Source organism: Echiichthys vipera (assembly GCF_963691815.1).
Source record: "Echiichthys vipera genome assembly, chromosome: 7".
NCBI classification, from domain to species: Eukaryota; Metazoa; Chordata; class Actinopteri; order Perciformes; family Trachinidae; genus Echiichthys; species Echiichthys vipera.
The window spans coordinates 11,168,621-11,190,353 of NC_139832.1; the positions used below are offsets into that span (position 1 = coordinate 11,168,621).

The 21,733-nt window shown below is 41.1% G+C and overlaps 1 protein-coding gene across 5 annotated transcripts in view; it reads left to right on the plus strand.

The window, feature by feature from the left end:
• The window catches only part of mctp2a (multiple C2 domains, transmembrane 2a), a 31,677-nt gene extending 10,513 nt beyond the window's left edge, over window positions 1-21,164 (plus strand). For 4 of the 5 annotated variants that reach the window (XM_083917294.1, XM_083917291.1, XM_083917293.1 and 1 more), the window contains exons 15-23: window positions 92-193; window positions 319-393; window positions 687-806; window positions 10,619-10,738; window positions 11,807-11,848; window positions 16,557-16,666; window positions 16,779-16,888; window positions 18,082-18,179; window positions 20,323-21,164. In XM_083917294.1, the coding sequence (XP_083773420.1) occupies window positions 92-193; window positions 319-393; window positions 687-806; window positions 10,619-10,738; window positions 11,807-11,848; window positions 16,557-16,666; window positions 16,779-16,888; window positions 18,082-18,179; window positions 20,323-20,382 (837 nt within the window). In that variant the 3' untranslated portion in view covers window positions 20,383-21,164. Of the gene's footprint in view, window positions 1-91; window positions 194-318; window positions 394-686; window positions 807-10,618; window positions 10,739-11,806; window positions 11,849-15,403; window positions 15,436-16,556; window positions 16,667-16,778; window positions 16,889-18,081; window positions 18,180-20,322 lie in introns of those variants that run through there. The other variant, XM_083917295.1, reaches the window with a different exon arrangement.
• The last annotated feature ends 569 nt before the right edge of the window (window positions 21,165-21,733 follow it).

Consider the following 21,733-nt stretch of genomic DNA (forward strand, 5'->3'; position numbering starts at 1 on the left):
GGCACTACATTACTGCTGTAATAGGATTTAGTTTGACTTATTAATATATGATATACACAACTGAGGTGTTTTTTTTTTACATTTCTAATAGGTTCAGAATGGGCAGCAGATATGTCTGTTCTTGAAGAAAGAAGACTTGGGAAGTCCATCAAAAGGAACCATCACACTGGTGCTTGAGGTTATCTATAACAAAGTAAGGAATCAAACTAAATATGATCAAACTTGTTAGAGAGGTGATAATGTTCCATACCATATAAAATACATGAATTCAAGTAGAATTCAACTGGAGTGCTTGTTTCGTTCTTTTTCTTGTCCCAGGTCAGAGCTGGTATCAAAACTTTCCAACCCAAGGAGACAAAATTAATGGAGGAAAACATGAAGTTCTCCAAAAAGGTTATTTCTATTTATGTTTTAAACAGAATTTACAGTAGCAGATTGAACAAAAAGGCTTGCCAGTATGTAGCCCTCACATCACAATAATAAAGTAGCCTCAACAAAGCTACACATGGTCGCAGTTAGGATCGGACATAGTCAAACTAATTTGTTTAATTGGCTTTAAACATCTTACTTCACAAGTAGCAAATAAGGGATTGTAAAGCTGATTGAACCTCATTGCCAAGTCATAAACATTATGTCTAGTATCAAATGATACTAACAAGTGTTTTGTTCCAATTATTTCCCATTAGGTTCTTGCCCGCAATATATATCGGGTTCGAAAAATCAGCACAGCAGTTCTGTACACGTTACAGTACATTAAAAGCTGTTTTCAATGGGAGAGCACGCAACGGAGTCTAATAGCCTTTCTGGTAAGTCATTGTCTCACGTTAATGAACTCTCTTTAAGCCTTGGGGCGAACAAGTTTTGTCCCATTTCACTTCAGCCCAGTCTTAACTCTTTCATTTTATGTGAATTAGATGTTGGGGAGAATCTTTGGTTTAGTCATTTTCTCTCTCGCTAGTCTTTTTCCCATGAAAAACAATGGTTGCCTTCTGTTTTTATCCCATGCGTATGTGATGGATGTGCTTTATCCTTTAAATCAAACCCCACTTGGCTTTCCTTCAGTTCTGATGACATTAGAGTATATTTGAAGGGGTGGGGTTTGGGCGTTTGTACATCTGACTTCTTAGCAAAGCCTCCTAGCCCGGGGGACGGTGTAAGGAGGATCACAGTCTCAGCTTCCTTGGGTGGAGGAGTGACAGTCTGCCTCCGAGATTTGAACCTTGTTTAAATGTCTCTGTTTAGCTGTTTTTAATGAGGGTATGTGATCTAAGGTCCTAAGCTTAAATAATCTTAAATCACCCTGTGAATCCCCCTCAGTACAGCACATGTAATGTCATGATTAAGAGTGTACACTTGCCATGAAAGCCCTGCCAGCACCGTGTCAGGGTGAGGAAGCGGTCACAGACAGGGTGTGTGAAGAACTCTCCTTTCACCGCCTTTCTTCTGTCTGCTCTGTCTCAGAATGACATGCAATTCATACCTGGTGTATTCTGTAAGCCCTTCTCACTGATCCTGAGGTGCAAATCCCCCCAGGCAATGGCCAGGCTCAATGTATCACAGCCTTTAGAATAGCAAAGGCACACAGACAGGCAGGCGGACACACAGACAGGAAGACAGAGAACAATGCGGGCGATTGTATAAGGATAGAGTGGGAGGCAGGCTACTATCTGGGAAAGAAAGTTGGAGCACAGAAAGAGGAAGACAGTTGGGTAAGAGTGCGGTCTACGAAGGCAGATAGCGGGAGACTTGGAGGCAGGGATATGGGCAGGAGAGCTGGAGGATAGGCAGGCTGACAGGTGACAGGTCAGCGGGATGGGGCCATCTTCTTCCACCTATAATTAGATCCTCCGCAGGCGATGGGAGTGTGTGGTGGCACACTCTAATCTTTCATTTCCACTTCTACTTCACCTGCTGTTTAGAAGTGTCGCACACAAATAGAGATCTCAGAATGAAGGAAAAGACTCACACACTCACTATTTTCATCAGGATCATCATTGTTACTGTAGTATAGAGCTTCCCACTCTAATTTTTGTCAGCTGTGTGTTATCTGTTCCCTATGAGCGAGGATGCTAATTCTTGTGACATTGACTGTAGCTGCTTTTTCCTTTTCCTTTGAAACAATTGCTTTGATTCAGGCGCTAACGTCACCACACAGGTTGATATTTTTAATAGTAGACAATAACAGAGAATTTAGAGTACGCCTTTGTCTGTGACGAGGCGTGTTTCAAATAGTCTAAGTGTCAAAGGTGCATGGTGAGAATTGCCCAGACTGGACTTGCCACTGTGTATTCATCACCCACTCATCAGCAGACTGAGAGTTCAACGAGCGAACAGTTGAAGGTTTTCTTTTCTATGAGTTATTACATTCTCAACAAGTAACAAGCACAGTGAAAGATGCAAATCACATGCAAAAATTGAATTTAATTGATAGTAGCTGGAAAAACTCTGAACTTTAGTCAGTGAGGGCAACAACAAGGTCTTGACTGACTGTCCTTACAAGCCTAGTGCCATGCAGCTGTCCACACTATTGCCCCCATGCCCACTCCAAGGGTAGCACTACTGTACAGCCACTCCTCCTCCTCCTCCTCCAAGTCATCATTTGCAATTAAGTTAGTGGTTTGAGCTGTCTAAAGCAGCATGCCACCATGTGCCTTAATGAAAGCAGCTCCCACTCCTATCTTTATATCTTTAGGCAGTGGTAATAAGGTAACTGATTCAGACATTGACAGATGGCCTCTGCTTGCCTCTCAGATGTGCATAATTATACCACTAGTGTCTGCTCTTTTCCACAGTGGCAGGCTGCACAGGGCTTCTCAGGGTATGCTTGAACGAAACTCTGCAGTGGTGGGTCTAGCTTTAATATACATTACAATACATTATTTATCAAGCAGGCAGACCGGTCCTACCCTTTTACACCATATACATCCTGTAATGCATTACCGCTGTTGTGGTTTCTACTGGGACTGCGGGATGCTCACGTAGTGCTTTACCAGGAATACTTAGCCATTATATCACTCAGTCCCACAGGCCAATTTTCTGACCTCCACACAGCATGCAGTCTACATTTGTATCCTGTTTATGTAGATTTCATGTATGCATTATGAAGTGGTTGTTGGTGTGTGGTGTATAAGGTATTCAAATTTTGCAAGAGGGATCACTGCTCCGGTTCACATAAACTAAGTGAGTGAAAATGCGAAAAATATTATATCGTTTTTCTTTGGAGAGGTCTTCTTTGTTCATATCAAGATAACTTTTTCCCATGAGTGGCAATCATAAAGCTGCACATCCAGGGACATATACATTTAGCATTTACAGATTGATGGTTTATTTGGTTGTATGCTACTGCTGTTGTGTGAGGGATGGAAATACTTGCAGTATTGTCACTGTTTGTGACTGCAGGAGGTTACTTGTTTTGATTGCACAAGCTCATCAGCAGCGCCCATACTGTCTGAAGTTGCCTTCGATTTTCCACCAATGTGTAGCAGTTTTAAAAATAGAATTTCTCTAATTAGGTAATGTAACAAAAAATAAATAAAAAAATCTTTCTCACGCATTTAAACAAAGTTCTGGCAAATCCCCATAAACATTTTCAACAGTGAACAGAAATACAAACAAGAAATTGGGATTTTTTTCCCCACTCTTCTTGTTTATGCTACAGTAATGAGCCTAGGATCTGCGCTTTTCAAGAGTTCGACAACAGCATGCTCCTTTCTCTGAGAGAGAGGAAATGTGACAGCTAAAATCTTCATAAAATAACGGCCTTTAGATGTGCTTTTCGCTAAGACTGAGCGAGATGAATGTGCTATACATCAGCAGTGACTGCAGAGGGGTCACCCAGAGTTCTTTGCTGCACACAAGAACAGTACCTGTAGATGGAGCTACAGCACTGCTGGAAGCATGAATGGAGGCACTAAGGAGATCAGTTACTTTTCCCAACAGGAGCTATTCGTGGGAACAACTTGGAGTGAAGTCCTCCATTCTGTGCATTTACACCAAGAGACACAAGTTTCTTCCACAAAAAAAGCAGAAAAAAGCTAAATGAGCATGTATTAGCCAGCTAAATTATTCTGTTTTAGAAGTTTTAAGTTGTGAACAATTTTGGTTTAGATGAAATGGATGAAAGTTAAAGAAAAAGGATCATTTACACTTGAAAGCTGATTTTGAGCTTTGCTGTCATTAGACCGCTTTAAGTATTTAAGTAGAATTAATATTTTAACATATGAGGTACCTCATCTGTCAGGAGTTAGACTAGAAAGAAACCTGTATACCTTATGTGAGTATTTGAACCATTTTCTTTCTGTCACTGCCAGGCAGCAACTGCTTTAGACATCATTTGACAGCCTGTGAAATGCTGATTGCCTCACATCACACACTGTAAAGATGGCATTTGATGAATGTTTGATGTGATGCAGCTGTAAACACACTTGGCAGCTGCAATGGGCACTTTTTTGGGCCTGATAGAATCATCGTCTCCCCAGATGAGGGCAGGGCAGGGTCAGATCTGGCTCCAGAGGTCTCGGGAGACCACCTGTGTAGAGCCACAGAAGTCAGGGCCATTAACCAGAACACCAGCCCGACCAAGATCAAAGCCATAATCAGAGTTGTCATAATTATTCTTGTTAACGCTAGCCCTGAAAATGAGATGCTTTGTGAGTCTCAGATCTGCCTATTTGTGCTTTACTGCATTGCAGTGTGGCCAAGCTTTTGTGAGAACAGCGAGAGGACTGTGCACGCCTGTGAATTGTCTCCTTGTTTCTGCGCTGCATCTGTTTTCTTTCTGTTTGAAAAAGTTGGAGGCCTTAAAGGAGTGGGTTTCTTTAGTCTCATGGGGGTTACACTCTCCATCTCCATGGCTGTGGGAGTTCTCACAGACTTGGTAGTGGGAATGTGTCTAGTAGGAAAAAACAGTTGACAGTGACGGCGATGTGTGTTTCCGTGGTTTTGAGTCTGAGATCTATTAATTATTAAATGATAGGCTACGACTACTTGCAAACTGCTCAGCAGTGCCTCCTGATTTAACACAGTGTTATTATTTAGCTGCCCTGAATGGCTGTGTGTCAGTTGACAGCTCTGAAGATTGGCTGAATGCACTGTGTAACCTTGAAACATGTCCCCATATTAGTGTTATTAATAAGCTTTCTCTGCTAATATTCACTTCATTAGAGCTGTGAAAGTGTTCCTACTTTTATATGTTTTAGGACATGAATTTCAGTTATGAGAACACATTTGATTAAATTTAAACTGACCAAATTCCTCATTATTTTTTAGCATTATTAAACAGCATAAAGTAACTTTTAAATAAATAAGGAAAGTGATTTATAATAGCTGACTGCACTGAATGAATGTGTATAGATTTTATCTGTGCATCTGTTGTACTTAGTTATTTTATATTATGCGTGTTTTCATGTATGCTTTGTGTTTAACCCCATTGTGTGTGCCATATTATAATGACTGCCTTTAACACACTTGCCACCTTCCTAGTCACAGAGGACGCTTCTCCCCAGGCAGCTGAGGTGGCGACCTGTGTGTGGCTGTTCCGGGGCAAGTCTTGGCCCGGCGCGTTAACGCGCATGTGAGCTGAGCTGACATGTAGAGAGAGTCCATGCCACTCCCTCCCCACCTCCTCAGGGGAAAAGGCTCGCATGGCAGATCTGTCACCCAGGAGGTCGCTCAGTGTTAACGCTCCCGACACGGATTAAACACTAGTGGCCAGTGCCGGAGTGCAGGGTCAGTGTAGCCACCACTGACAGGCACCACAGGGCCCCCTCTGACTGCCCTGCTCCAGCCTTGCACTGGCGCTACTCTGGCCCTGGCATGTGTCAGACAGACGGGTAGACAACGGCCAGAGCTGGCCCTGTGAGCAAATGCTAATGCTTTGACTTGCACGGCTGCTCTTCCTCAGTACTTTGATAAAGAGCCGCTATCACTATTGCACTGCACTGTGCATGCATCCTTACAAGCTGTGGCATTTGTTTGTCATTTCCTTAACCTTTGTTTACGAATTAGAAAAAAATGTGAACACTGAATTAACTAAAACAAGACTATATAACACATTTATTTTAAATTTAGTTTTAGTTTCGAATCAACCCAAAGATCTATGTAGCTATCGCTTTATAACCAAAATGTGTAGCTTTGTTGCATTGATTTTTTAAAGCTTTCATAAAGCAAAAATTGCAATAATAATTGTAAATAAAGTGGAAAACTGACCACTTAACTTGAGTAACTTAAATATAGTAAATATCAATGTGAGTATATACTATAATGTATTTGATTTAAAAACTACAATTGTGAACTGCATCACACTCCAGGACTGTTTGAACAGATTTTACCCCACTGAAGAGGGACATGAGAATCCCCATTTTATAGCTCTCACTCATATGTAGCCTCTCCTTTTCTCCCCCTCTTTCTCTGTCGCTTTCTCTCCCCAGTCGATAAGACTTGAGCTGAGCGCATGTGAAATATTTATTCAGCATTAGCTCAGAGCACCATGGCTGCCCACACACTCTACCTGCCCCGAAGAGAAATCTTATCTGTGCTTCCTCTGCCTCCGACACCCCCTGAAAGCCTGTCCCCACACTGGCCCAAGCTCAACACAAATTACATGTCTCATTGCTCTGCATTTACAGCTACTTTAAAGCCTGCCGTTCCTGTCCCCAACATAAGCCCTCAGCCAGACTCTGTTTCAGCCGGGCTAAAAAAAAAAAACAGACCTGCGTGAGCTGAGCTGAGCTGCTACTTGTGCCTTTGATTCATTATTAATCTCCTTTTTTTGTATATTAATTGAGGAAGTAATGCAGATTAATTTTACTGCCCTTGGTTTCTCCCAGAAAAAGACCATCTCTATCAAAGTAAAACATATTCAAGGTTTTATAGAGGTTTCCATTTGTTCTTTTAAAATAATGATCATTTTAATTTATTTTCTTGATATATATATATATATATATATATATATATATATATATATATATATATATATATATATCATATTTGCACACAATCATGTGCATGCATTCTGGCCTTTTTCTGTTCATTGTACAGAAAAATACACAAAGACAACCATAAACATACATTCACAAACCCTGCAGCCTGTAGTCAGTCTTGTTAAACTCTTTCAGTATATGTTCACGTAATCTGGCACCCGTCCACAGCCCCCATGACTGACCCTCATAATGCTGGCTGGCACTCTCCTCACTTTGTTTAGCTTTCCAAGTGGAGTGCAACTGAAGGGAGTAGTGAAGATACAGCCAAGATTAAATCTTCTGTGTTTTTTGGATGGTACATAGTCTTAAAAATCAGGGTATTTCTGACAAATAGATGATTTTTTACAGCATCAGTAATGATATTGTATGACCCCATGTGCTGTGACATTACATTAATTTGGCTCGTCAACAGTATTATGTGTGTTATACTGATGTGATGCCTATATTTATAGCCTGTTATCTGCTGTACTGTATAAGGAGAGCATTTGGCAGCCTTGCAGTCTGGTGGTACGTCTGCCACTCAGTAGTTTGGGTTGGTAGACTGGGCAACCCCCTCCTTTGTTAATCAATTTACAGGATGGTAGAAACTCTTATAGAGGGTGTCTTTGTCCCTTTGTTCCTGCTACGATCCCGTCTCCCTCTCCTGGGAGCGTGTGGGTGGTGGGAGCTGCCATGCTTGCTCAGCTTTAAGTTATTTTATTCACACTTTTAATCGCTGAGTGCTTTATTATTAGGTACTGCATTCTGCTGGCCAGGGGATCTGCATGAGAAGGCGCAGAATGCATTTAGTGGAATCATATTAATGGCACTATAAAACAAATCTGTCAGGCCGTTCTTAACCCTGCTGGCAGAATTGCTCTGCCCAGGGTTGCCCCCTTCTCCAAGCGCTTACAGGTGGCTAAGGAGAGTGCATCTCCATCATCTACTCCACCGTGTGCTAATAGTTTTATTAATTCATTCTTTTTTTTCTCCCCAGGCACCCTGTGCATAATCATACAGACATTTTTCAGCTAAATGGTGTTTGTCAAGGGAGGTTTTCTACATTAGAGCAACTCCTCCCAGACATACATACTAACACTTGTTCAATTACAAGTCGTTCGTTATCCAATTCTGCTGCGTGTAAACCTAAATGCACAATGTATATCATTAATTATTACCTCCCTTGCTTTTGTTTGTTGCTTTATGGCCTTTTTGGTTAAATAGATGACTGCTTTACCGCCGCTGCAACATATTGGTATGGTCGTATTTAAAAAGTTCATGGTTTTACTTGTCATGCATAATTTCTTGACGGATGAAAAAATACACAGTCAGGCGTGTAGGACTGAAATTGAGCCTCTTTGATGGCAATTAAAATGTGGATTATTTTTTATACAAATTTACACTTATGCCTGAAAGGTTGCACTTTGTCCAACATGTCCTTTAATCCCTCAGCTGCTTGCTAATAAAACATAAACCACTTAGTGGGGAATTAGTTCTGTCTCTAACTCACAGAAACTCTGGAGAATGCGATGAGACAAGGGGAAGGTTTAGTCCTGCCTCTGCTCATTACTGTGGGATGTCTGACGGCAAAGTCTCAGTCTGTGCACCTGAGTGAAGGAATCTGAGAGTTTTTCCCAGATGTTTCTCTCCCATCGTTTTATTAGTGTTAAAAAAGCATGTAAATCCTGAACACATGGGCTGACATACCATGAGGGAGGAATTGAGAAGATATTTCTGACAGTTTTGGTTTATACCCTCATTTAAGCACTCAGTTTAGACACAAGGCATTGTATTTCTGTAGGCTTTTATCTTGTCCACTGAGCCAGAACGCGGTGAGCAGAAATTTGCATTAGTGGGCGATTATGAATACCTGTGACAGATTCTCTCTGCCGGCTCCCTGGGCGGAAATGAATTGGCTCCCTCTGTTGACTTGCACAGGAAGACAGAGACCAAGCAATTAGACTTTAGTGGTTAATGTAGCAGCTTTTGCAGTGAGGGCAAGGAGGTTCACCATTCCTGCTGGGCTCATGTCAGTTTCCAGGCACATTTCTCCCCCCTTTTCTTTTTCCTTTTTTATGAGAATACTGAGAATATGACAAGATACCTGTCCACCAGCCCGCTGAATTCCTCTGGGGTGAGGGGAGCGTCGCTTTAGAATCGCCTCATGGGAACTGAGGTGACAACACATGACGTAGGTTATTCATAACAGAGAGGAGATGTATTGTAGCTACCTCTGCTCATCATGCATATTCATTGTTTACCTTTTTTTAATCCCCCCACCAGCTAGTTTTGTTGCTGTATGCGTAATTCAAATGAGCTCTTATAAAAAAAAATAACAGTACCATATTGTTCATTTCTTTATAGCTTGGTCATCCCGCTGTGTTTCTGCATGATGCTTCCACTCACCCACTAGCTCCCAGGTTGTATTGAGGGATAATAAGCAGTACAGTGGTGAAGCCTAGGGCAACTGTGCCACAGTGTTGTCTGCATTACTCATGGTTCACGTTTCCCTGGTGTGGCAGTAGGTACACTGGCCCCCAGAGCAACATACATGGACTCTGTATGGTTGCTATGACAGGAGCAGTCTGCTGTTTACAGGCCTGCTATTGAGGCCTGAAGGCCCCAGTGGTTCACATCCTGTCTCGGGCTTAACTCGAACATATTGTTCATAGTCTAAGCAGCCTCCAGCTCTTTAAGCCTAGACTCACAGTGCGGTTGGGTTCAGCTTTGCAGTTATACTCAACATTTTGAAATAAACTTTGAAAAAAAAAGAAAAACTTGTTAACAAAGTAGAATGTAACTGTTAGAAAGTATGCATTGCTTATAGAAAACATTGTATATAAGAAATGAGAAAAAAATTACATTTTGAAAGATGTCTGGTAAAGAAAAAGTGGACCATATGTTGAATGTATTGGCACATAACCACACTATAATAGATTTTAAGATTAAACTTGCTGTGGGGGACTTTTTTATTTCATCCCTGTCAGCCGGCTGGTGTGATCCTCCTCACACATTCCTGATCATTTCAGTTGGAGACAGACTCATTAGGCTGTCACTAAATGGGTTTAAATGCAGCCGTCCAATTAGTGCTCTGCTGTGAAATGCAGTGGGTGTTGTGCAATGTGCTTAGCACCACTCCTTTACAGAATTATGAGGGATTACTCATTCAGTGTGATCCATCTTATTTCTACCAGGGGTCTTGGCTTTTTTCAGTATCATCACCACGGAGGGGGTAAATGTTGCAAATGCTTCTCCAGTTGCCATATGCGCCTCGTCAGAGAGCCTCGCTGCCTCCGAATCTAAGAGGATTTGATGTGCTAGTTAAAAGACAGCATACCATGCCTATCCATGTCATACTTTCTGTTCAGCAGTAAGGCACTCTGCCAGCGCAGTGTTATTGGTGTATATAAATAGGATTTCAAGATATTAAAAGTTGTCCCTCAATGTCTGTTACATTAAAACCACTAAAAGTAAAGTATGTTGCCACTGGCTGTAAATCTTAGAGGCTTTACAGTCCATAGTGCTTTTCATGAGATTTAGGACGTAGTTAAATCCATTATATATTTTGTTTTGTGAACAGGCTTGCTGAGATTTGAAAGCTGGGTCCATGCTAAACTTTGATGGGCTTTGCATTATGCTGCCATGTTCTGTCATCTCAGATCTTCCTTGTGACGGTGTGGCACTGGGAGCTCTTCATGCTGCCCCTCTTCCTGCTACTGCTCATTGGCTGGCACTACTTCCAGCTCACTTCGGGGAAGGCAAACTCCAACCAGGACCTGGTGAGTGACACTGACAAGGACTCTAAACTCTTCAGTATTCATCCATCTGTAGATGCATGCTGTTGAATGCAAATCAAATCTATATTGTATGTTAACCCAACTCTGGTCAAACCCTGATGGAATGAACTCCTTTTGGCACGCCTTGAACAAATTTCAGTTTTACAATAATGTCAATTAACAACTCTTACAACAGGAGCTGGTCTATAAAATACACCTTACAGTACAGTTTGTTGTAGCAGCATTCCACATGTTTTATAGCTGGTTAAAGTAGTTTATATATTTTCTCCAGTGGCCCAGTAAAACACCACTAAAATCAAAGCACTGTAAATGTATGTATAGCGTATAGTCTGTTGATTTTGTTGAAAGGCAAATCTGTAGTTCTCTTAACAACATACCACTATCCCCTCTCTATCCACTGTTATGGAAATGATGTTTGCCCTACACATGTCTGTGAAGGTTAATGCTGTTCACACTTCTGACTGCCCCCCAATTTCACTGTGTTGTAAGCCTTCTCACCGGCCAGCCAGAGGCCTGGCCTGCTCATACGTACGATCCCAAAAGCAACATCCCTAGCCCGGTGATTGTGTTTATGGCTGCTGGCAAATATGCAGTCCCTGGGCAATGTTAAAGCCCAGGCTCACCCTCATATCCAGTGTTGAGACACTGCCACCCCTCTGTGACCCTCTGGCCGGCAATGACACAGCTCTGTTCCCAGGCAATGTCACAGTGTGCACCACATTGGGGTCAGGGATGACTTGATATAAAGTGATCTAGGCAACAGCATCCAAATTAAATGTGTTTTTTTCCTCTTTCTGTTTTTCTGTGTGCTTATGTTGTGGAGAAATGAGATTGCTTTGGTGTGACAGTGCTCTTGTGAGGAAGGCCCTCTTTCACCTCTCCTTTTGTGTGAGGTCACGCCTGTGATGCAGTCTCTATGGAAACAAGCCTCTCCCAATAGGGGTGAATGTACTCAAAGAAAATTTCATTACTAGGTGTTTGTTAAAAATGCTCCAGTGCGCACATGTCCCGTTCGTTTGAAATCACCCTCTACCCTTTATTTTCTCTTAGGTGAACATGAGCATGGGTGACGAGGAAGAGGAAGACGAGAAGGTATTTTATGCTGTCTCTTTCTAACATTTTAAGGGATAATATGTTTTGTTGGAATGCTATCTCTTCTCGGTTTTCACTGTAAACATAAATACATATTTTAAGGTTAACCATAAACGCTGAGTGATTTAACATTTTATCCTGACATTACTCAATGGCTTTTTCTAAAAAATTATGTTCAGACACATCAGAAGTGTGAACCTCTTCAATATTTATTTCTGAATAACCAAGGTTAGATCAAACTACATTGCCTCTGGTGGGGGCAAATTCCTGGTTCAGCAAATAGCTGTTATTCATATACAAATGAACACTTTCTTCTTAGAAAATAGAAAATATTTTACCAAAGAGACAAACAGGCTTTAGTTTGTATTTTACAATGACAGTTACTTCTCAGAAGCTCTTTTCTAACTAAGAATAGAAATATTTTTCCTGCATCCCAAATGAGGGCAACATCTATGAAACAGTTGTAGCTTGTAGATCTTTATTCTGTTCCTGTGGGTATTCAGTGTCACTCTACAAATGCACTCCGCCGAGAAAATGCAGCCCTTTGAAAATCTATAAATCAAATTTAAACTGCACTGTCAATTAGGAAATTGCACAGCTCTTGGGGATAAAATCAGTAGATTTCTTTGCATCATTTTCTAAATGGGATAGTTGTGTTGGTAATGACCTTTAACTACCAGAACAAATGAACAAAGTAGAACAACACAGCAGTAAACTTATACTTTGCCCCAAAAGGTTATCATTTATTATCCCTTGTTCGTTTGTGAGAAATCATAAATAATAATGTTTATTAATGGATCTCTCTAGTGTCTCTTAAAAAACAAAACAACAGGAAATCTTTAAGCAGCCTGAAAATTATACTTCCCCACAGCACATAATATTCAATTACACTCATCCCACTGTTTTCTGTAAAGAAGGAAGAGTTAACAGGAATGTGTATTATTGCTTTATGGCAATGAAGTGTGGAGCGCAAAGCCTCCAAGCAATGACCCTTGTGCTGCGTGTCTAGGCCCAGGATTCATATCCATAATGCGCTCAATATATTCTGTTGTGATGACCTGGGGCTATGAAAAAAGCCAGCTTCTTTTAAAAACACAGGCACATCCACCAAATCCTGTCTGAAAGGATGGGCTAATTCACAGATGAAACTTGCATGATATGTCTGTTCAGACAAAGTAGGGAGCCGCTCTTGCTATCGTTGCTAGGAACAGGCAAAGTGGTGCTTAAACAAAGAGCAGCAACACTGAAAATTCTGTGTACTTATAAATATTGAAATTGGCCGGATTACTTTTATGCACTGAATTTAATGTCAATGCTATAAAGAATGATTATTACACTTGTCTTTACCTTGAAACCTCAATTTATAATAGATGAATGTTTACTTTATTAGTTAGAAATGGCAGTGTCTTAGAAAGGTTTGAGATTCTCTCAATACTCTGCATGTGTTTCCAAACTTTTAAAGCTTATTTTGAAAGGTTTTCCATGAGCCTCCCTAAGCCCTTTCACACTCAGAGGAAATGAAATATCTCCTTTCATTTACTAATTAAGCAGTCACCCATGTTTGTTTTAAGCTGTCAGCTTTAATTTAAAGTGGCTTTTTTGAAAGTCTTGTTATGGTCTTGCTGTCACTTGAATGTGATATCATGCAGCTAGATCAAGCAGTGTAGCTTTACACCTCCTATCAAAGTCGTCTTTAGAAATATTTGGGGTTAAAGAGTGATCAGTGTTAAATTTGATGACTTCAAAGCCTTTGCTTTTTTCTGCTAGTCTTTCCTCTAACTTGAATAAAGGCTTTTCCCTCTGAGAAGGTTATGATTACCACTCAAATATGTTTTTATCCCCCTTTCCCCCCTTGAGGAAGGAAATATTTAAAACCTCAGATAGAGCAGCAAGAATGTGAAGGCATGACGTTAAAGAGAGACGAAAGGCAAGGCAGTGTTACACCAGGATAATACAGAACAGATTCTCTGCCTGTGAACAAATCTGTCCTCAGGGAAAGAGACAGCTTACAAATTATGTGTGGGCAAAGTGACTTCCCTTTGGCCTTAGGTATCAATTGTGCAGATAGACAATATTTAATCATAACATAAAGAAACAGAAAGGCAAAACAAGCCCATAGATCTCCAATAGAAATGAACATGGAAGATGAAACAGCCCTTTCATTGCCCCCCGGCTGGCAGAGCTGGTCTGGGGTTTACTTGCTCCCAGAGCATAGCCCATGGGAGTTGGGGGGGAGGGTGAGGAGGTGGTTGTGGGGGTGCTAGACTGGGCTGGGGGGTTTACTCCATCTTTCACCCAGTAGTTCACAGTCACCGCTGGGTCTCCTTGAGTACACCAGTCAGACAGACTGCCCATGTCATGATCTGTGGCATGCGTTATGAGAGCTACCGCATGTGGACCCACCAAACACAAAATAAATCTCGGAGAGTTTTTTTGTTTTTTACCTCAGCAAATCATTTGTTAGCTTATATCAGCTCCATGTGAGGCAATTTGCCTGGAACACAGGTGTTTTCATTTAGATGCACTTCTTATCTTTGTCAAAAAAGTCACTCGATAAATATTCAGTCTGAGAATTCAAAATCGGCACCGTTTATTCTAATTGGAATGATGCTAAATGAGCTTTTTCAGGCTTTGATAACACCCCACATGTCTGCGAGAGTATGTTTACCTTTGTGCAGGAGATCAAATTGGTTCTCCATTACCACACCTTAAAAGGAAGCTTTTACAATTTTATCTGAAATGAGAATATGATTTCACACAGGTTTTCTAATCAGTAGACATTTAGGATTCATTTAGTCCATTCCCAGTTTACCCATCCTTTTCCATTTCAGAAGGAGATCTTTTATTTATTTTTGTTTTCTCTGTACTCAAGTGCAAGCTGAAAAGAAAATTGAACAAAGATAAAGAATATCATCAAATGATTTATGTAGGAAGGACTTCCGTTTTGGTCACTAAGGATTTCAAGAATCATAAAGCACATGAATAATGATAATCATGAGAGCTCTGCCTCTCGATGCATACTTCAGAGTACATTTATTTGTCTGTTTTGAGAAGAAAGCCAATATGCTTTCTCTCTTTTCCTGCCGATGCTGTATTTCCGGCTTAATTTACCTTGCATGTGTATCCAGTGCAGTTAAATAAAGCTTCATATCTCTTATTAGATTTGAATTCCAAATCATGTAATTGGGTCGCTTAAACAAGTTTAAATGAAAATATGAAAAGGAATGTGAGCCTAACTAATGAGGATCCATATGGAGTGAGCTATCATTTATCAATGCTTGGCTCTCTGTGTCCATCAGGAGCTCACCTACACAGATTATAATGGCTTTTAGCAGACTCTCAGACAGTGTTCCCCGCTTTCAAAATAAACTTTGGATAAAGAGCTCAATTAACACCTGATGTGGAGTAAAGGACACGCATGGAGGTTTGCTCAGCTCCACAATGCAGTGGAGTGGAGTAGGATAGTCACAGATAGTTCTCTTGCCCAATGATGAGACCATGAGATGTTAATCTCAAAGAAAGCATATTTGTGATAGTTTTTCCTTTTTTGGACAGTGCTGAGTCGCCAGTGTCTGTCCAGATCTGAGCCCAGTGGGGGAGGCTCTGCTAGTGTGGGAATTGCTCTCTTCCTGCGCCCTTCGTAGAGAAGAGTGGGCCTGACAGTGGGGAGTCTCTATGTGCTGGCAGACTGTGTGTTCCCAGGGGCTGCCTCATGAAGCTCTGATAAAGGCATTCTGTCTGGACCCTGTCAATGCACACAGGCTGCGGCTTCGGCTGACTTGTAACATAAACATATAGACATCCCCAAGCCTCCTGCTAGGGTCCATCAGAGCGCCCTCCCCCAACACTCTCATTCCCTTTCTCCCTCTCACTCTTCCTCTCCCGCCCTCTGTCATCATTCCTGTCATTATTCCCTCCTTTTGATGTGAGGCTTCTCAGCCCTCTTTACTTTACTGTAGCTTGTGTTCCTTGTATTATCTCTAGTCACTCCTCTGCCTCTGAAAGGCTTCATACTTGTTATTTCTATATGATGGGATCGCATTTATTTCATTTTGAGACCCTACACCCCCCCCCCCCCCACCCCACCCCAACCCCATGTTGACTTATTGCTTTGCAAGACTCGTTATTATATCAGTGCATTAAAAGTAAATAATACTTATGTGCAGTGTTAGATGTGACAAGAATCATGCGAGTGAAATAGTGAACACTTTTAAAGCGCTGGTGGGTATTTCTCATGCAAAGAAAGTGTTAATGGGATAGAATGCCTGGCCGGACAGATTTGGAAAAACATGTTCAAGCTTGTCCTGTGGAGGCTGCTGGAAAGGAATCTTTCCTCAGTTTTCAGGGCCCTGCACTTCTTGTCTAGGTCATCTAGTCTGCCTGATTGCGGATGACCATTTTGTGCACTTTTCATCTACCAGAGAGTCTTGATTGTGCTGCACTTGTGCAACAGCTCTATTGTGTGTGGTGGACAAAAGCCGAAATTTCTCAGCCATCGACATAACAGCTTCTGAGCACTGAGTCTGTCTCATCTTCAAAAACATAGTCTGAAGATGTACAGTGTTTGCTCATTACGGGCCATTCAATAGATAAATCACACATAATAGCACAGCAGAGATAAACTGCTCTTTGTCTACCCTGCCCAACAATTGACATACAGTGTACCTCATCAGTGTCTGTGGATTTTTTCTTCCTTTTTCCTTTTTAGGATTCTGGAAAAAAAGGTTTGATGGATAAGATACATATGGTGCAGGAAGTAGTGCTGGTTGTCCAAAACGTTTTGGAGGAAATTGCAAACATTGGAGAGCGAATCAAGAAGTAATTTGACCATTTTATTTTATACAACATATCTTATCTATTAATTTCTTAATTAATTCATCTTTTTTGTTTTACACTTCACAATAATCTGACATGTTTTTTTCTTTTATAGCATATTCAACTGGTCGGTCCCATTCTTGTCGTGCCTGTCCTGCCTAGTGCTATTTGTGGCAACAGCGCTGTTATATTTTTTACCACTGCGATATATTGTGCTGATATGGGGTAAGTTCTACATCTAAAAACCCAATTTAATTCATACAATTGTACAGTAAAATGATTTTTGCACATCTAAAAGTGTATTATAACAAGCTGACAAACTCCCACTATCTGTGTCTTGCTAGATCCTTTATTACTATGGCCAAAACATCTTGATAAATTACTATTGAATACTATTAAATACTATTGAATTACTATACTATTGTTGAAAAACACAACTCATATTCAATCTTCCTAACAGCAAGTATATGATTTAATGAAGTACAGCAATTTAAGAACTCTGCCATGCCTACACCTCTGCAGATGCACAGAGATCAGACAGCTGCAGAGGTTTGCTCTGTTCAGTGTGGGCTGATGCAGCAGAGGCGAGGCCTAAGGTTTGTGTGAAAACAAAGCAGAGGTAGAGTAGCAAGCTGTATATAATACATGATGTCCTTGGGCAGTCTGTAGGCTCCTGGTCTAGCCTCTCATTATCTGCTGTAGTCATAGAGAATAGACAGTCATCTCAGTGGTCAGGGAGATATGCTGCCCTTAACAGGCTCTCCTCCTCCAGCTGTAAGCCCACAACCACTGTACTTCCACACTGCCTTCAACACAATCAATACCAAAAAACCATCATATCAAACAAAAAACACACAGTCTGAGACACTCCTCTGCCTCCCCAGTTAACCCCCATCTCTGTGGTTGCAAGGCAAGCCTTTCAAGTTGCTTGCACATATTTAAGTCCTTAGGTTCTTTGTCTGCATGTTGAGGTACAGGCAGTACCAAGTTGTGGATATAATGGTCCCATTACAAGACCCCAGAGATATTCTTTTCTCTGTGGTATGCAGCCATGTGCAAAGTAAATATAGATGTGCTAGAAATGATCAGATGGAAGCAAACAAAAGTGAGGAAACGTTGTCATGAATGTTTGTCTTTTTTTTCAAATTACAGTCATCATTATTCATCTGCTTAAAGTATTGCTCTATCCGTACTTGTCTCTACCATTCTATTGGTCTGGCTTGAATTCAGTTTGGCTGAAAGGGATCAATTGAAACAGCATTATATAATGCAGTTACTGATACACCAGTGGGAACTATATACTTTACAGTAGATAGATAGGGTTACACAACCCCTTTTTATAATTATTATGTTTTACACTGTAAAATATGCTGGTTGGTATAACACCTTTATTTATTAATGTGTTCCTGTTTTCACAGGCGTTAACAAATTTACCAAGAAGCTGCGCAACCCATATACTATTGACAATAATGAAATACTGGATTTCCTCAAGAGGGTGCCTTCTGATGTTCAAAAGGTAAGGGTCCAATTTTACATACAGATAGGGATGGAATTCCCTGAAGATTTCTGCATTATTTGCTGTACCAGAATTCCCAAGTGTTGCAGAAATATATCCTCTGCCTTTGTTTGATTATTAATGGACTCTCACTTTTAAAGCAGCCCTGGCCCAATTATTCCTCAGTGCAGCTCCATGCAGTCGTTGTATTGCCTGAATGAAGATCTCAGATCTGTCCTCAACCATATTGCTGCGGCCTCGTCCGTTATTAGCAATTTTATCTGTCTGATTGAAGCGCTATGACATTAAAGCTGGTGATTGGCTGAGGGCCGGCAGAGGGCTCCCGACGTCTCCGGCTGTTGTGTCAGCACAGAAACTCTGATGTGGCCTCAGTCACTTCAGGGTGGTAGAGTCAATTAATGTAGTCGTGAGCCCCAGTCGTCTTGCTGGGTGCCATATGTGATTACATATTAGCCATGGCTGATATGTCATTTGCATTTACATCACAGAGCTGAGGAGAGCTGTCAGGGTGTTGTAAGTGGCGCAGGGTGCTCGCCGTTCTCTGACGGAGAATTTTGCTCGGCCAGGAAATGAAGTGCCACACAGCGCCTTCATCTCCCAGGTAACTCGCCCGACTGAATTCAGTGAGAAATCCTGACAGTCTGGATCTGGAAAGACACTCTCACCCCAGTCTGTTTCTCTGCTGCACCCTTGATGTCCTCCTGCAGCAAGCCATTGCTGACTTGTCTGTGATGTTGGAGGGAGCCTGTGTTGTTTGAGATTTGGCTGACTGAGTTGGCAAAACAAGGTGGTGAATACATTTTGATTCAAAATCCTTTGTATGTCTTCTTCCCCATTGGGATACAATGTTGTTGAGCTTTGAAAATGACTCACTTTCAAATCTCATGGAAACAATACTTTTTAGCCTAGTTTAAAGGAGAAACTACATCTTGAAAATAGCCCCAATCATAAAAAACAAAACACCCTTAAGATTCATCATAAGTATGTTTCATTATGTACTGTGAAAAATAACCTTAACATCATATACACAGGAGACCCAAAACAATAGACCACATATTTTGTTTTTGTTGACTTAGAACTTCAATCCTCAGATAGGTTTGGACACAAAAACACCACAAAGGCTGAAAATTGACTCCTGTCTTTCTTGCAAATGTGACTTGGCAATTAGTGCCAGTGCACATCTACAAAGTGTGCCTCAAACGGGGACTTCTGACAACACTGTGTCTGTCCTGAAATAAGAAGCATCTGTCAGTTCTGAGGACAGTTTCATGTTCTGATGCAGGAGGCAGTCACTTTGTTCCCACATTCCATCTCCCATTCTAATAACGGAGAGCAGCCAATTAGCATAGAGTTCTTACCTTTATTCAACAGATTCACCGTATTGTTTGAGCTCAGCAAGCGTGCTTCAAAAGCAAGTTTTCAAATTCCAGCTTTTCTCCTTTTCAGCTCACCCTATGATCAGGCCTCTTTGGATTATGGTGGCAGTTTGAGAAAAAAAAAAGAAACGGACAATTGAATCTAATTTTTTGAATGTCAAAGAGAACATGATTCTATGACATACATTTATTTAGTAAATCTATTTGAACATCAAGGAATTTCTGGGGGGAAAATACAGAAACATGAGTGAATCATGTAACCAGCAGAACAAAAGAAGGTTGTAGGTTCAAATGTCATAAATCAAGTCTTGTTTTTTCCCTGAAGAAATCAAAGTCACACCAAGGGTCTGTAAAGCTGCGAAGAAAGTTACATGTCAACTGATGCCGGTACCTTAAACAACACTCACTTTATACTATTCTTAGGCTTGAACAAAGTTTTATTTACAGGACATAACTTACAATGAGCAATTATACAGTTTGCAACTCCCTCAATGGCCTGGCAGGTCATCTCAACAGTTGATGTCTGTTTCTAATATTGTGATTGTGGTGCAGAATGAGGGGGGCGTACACTGGTACGGAACCCTTGACTCTTCAAATCCTTCCTCCCTGTGATTAATCCCCTCTGCTCCTGTGTTTAAAAAATGATTCATTACAGGCGAGCCCGCCTCGCTTTCCCCTGCACCAGCTCTCCTCAGGGGAGCCATTACCGTGCGCTCCACTGAGCTCGGATTACCTGCCTCTGACCAAACTCCTGTTTGTTTTTACAGGTGCAGTACGGCGCACTGAGAGCGCCCACCAGCCAGAGCCAGCCGCGGAAGAAAAAGTAAGCTTCGCAGATATGCTGGATGAAAGGCTGGTCTCCTTTTGAATACGTTACGACGCAGTCCACCTGACAACAATGCTTTCAGTGCCAGCAGAGCCCACGACCCTGTGCACCCCGCCATACCACCCTAACTCTGCCCCCTGCTGCTGAGGGGCAGCCAGCCGCTCTCTGGCTTGTGTGTTTGCCACCCCCCTGACAGAGGCTGTGAACTGCAGCAGCTATGAGGGCAGCACATGGTGCTGTCAATCACAAGCCTGGAGGTAAAGAAAAGAGAGCGCTGCAAGGCTCAGCCTTCATCTTTGGATATAATTTAGAAAAGGAATGAAAAGCGTTGGGTTTGGCTTACCTTAGACCTCCACTGTTTTGCTTTTGCTTTTACTTTGGTAAAACTAGGAAATTTGCCTTCAGGTTAAGTTAATACAGGCTTTAAAGTTTAGGGAAAACAAACCATGCCAATACATCTGTCAATATATATAAGGTCAAAAGGTAATATATATTGCAATAGATCTTTTTTATAAAATATAATGCAGATTAAAATATTAGGACAGAGTACTTAATGTTACTTTCCGTGGTGTGGTAAAGATTTACTGTATATAATATAATGCTGCCAGCTTTCTTAATTATATCTCAGCAACAAATATACATATATTTATGTACTGCGTTCTATTATTTCCAGGTCTTAGTTACTGTATGTGAGACTGATTAATTTGAGAGTTTTATTTTTACTTTGTATTGTCTGCATCAAATGGAGAATTTGCAAGAATCCTGAATAAAGACTCTTGATCAGATTGAGCTCTTGTTTTTGCTGGTGTTTTTTCAATAACTGCACTCTAGTGAGGATGGATTACACCACTTCTTTACTTAAATACACAGTAAACACATCTGATTACACAACACAGTCATTGGAACAGAGCTCACACACCAGCCACCGCTGCGCCTTGGTTACCGAGCTCACATCAAAGCTGTGTGGCTCCAGTGTGCTTCCTAATGCGTTGCTTTGTTGCCTTCTCACAATAACAGGGTCCAGATGAGAGAGAAAGAGCTCATCTCACAGAGAGTACTCTCTCCATCCTCAGCACTTAGTGCTTTACATTTCCACTAAAATCACCTGGCCTATCTAATGGTTACACACGCATTTTCAGTTTTTTCCATCTGTCTCTCCACAATAGTATTTCCAAGAAACGGAAATGTCGTATACCGTCTATCAATTTTCTCATCCATAATTTTGGTTTACATACAAACAGTTTTATAGACACCTTTGACCATTTTGGTATTTGCAAAATAATTCTCGCATTTTTTTATTATTCTCACATAAATGTCCTACTGAGAAAACTAGTTGCTTTTAAATATTTACA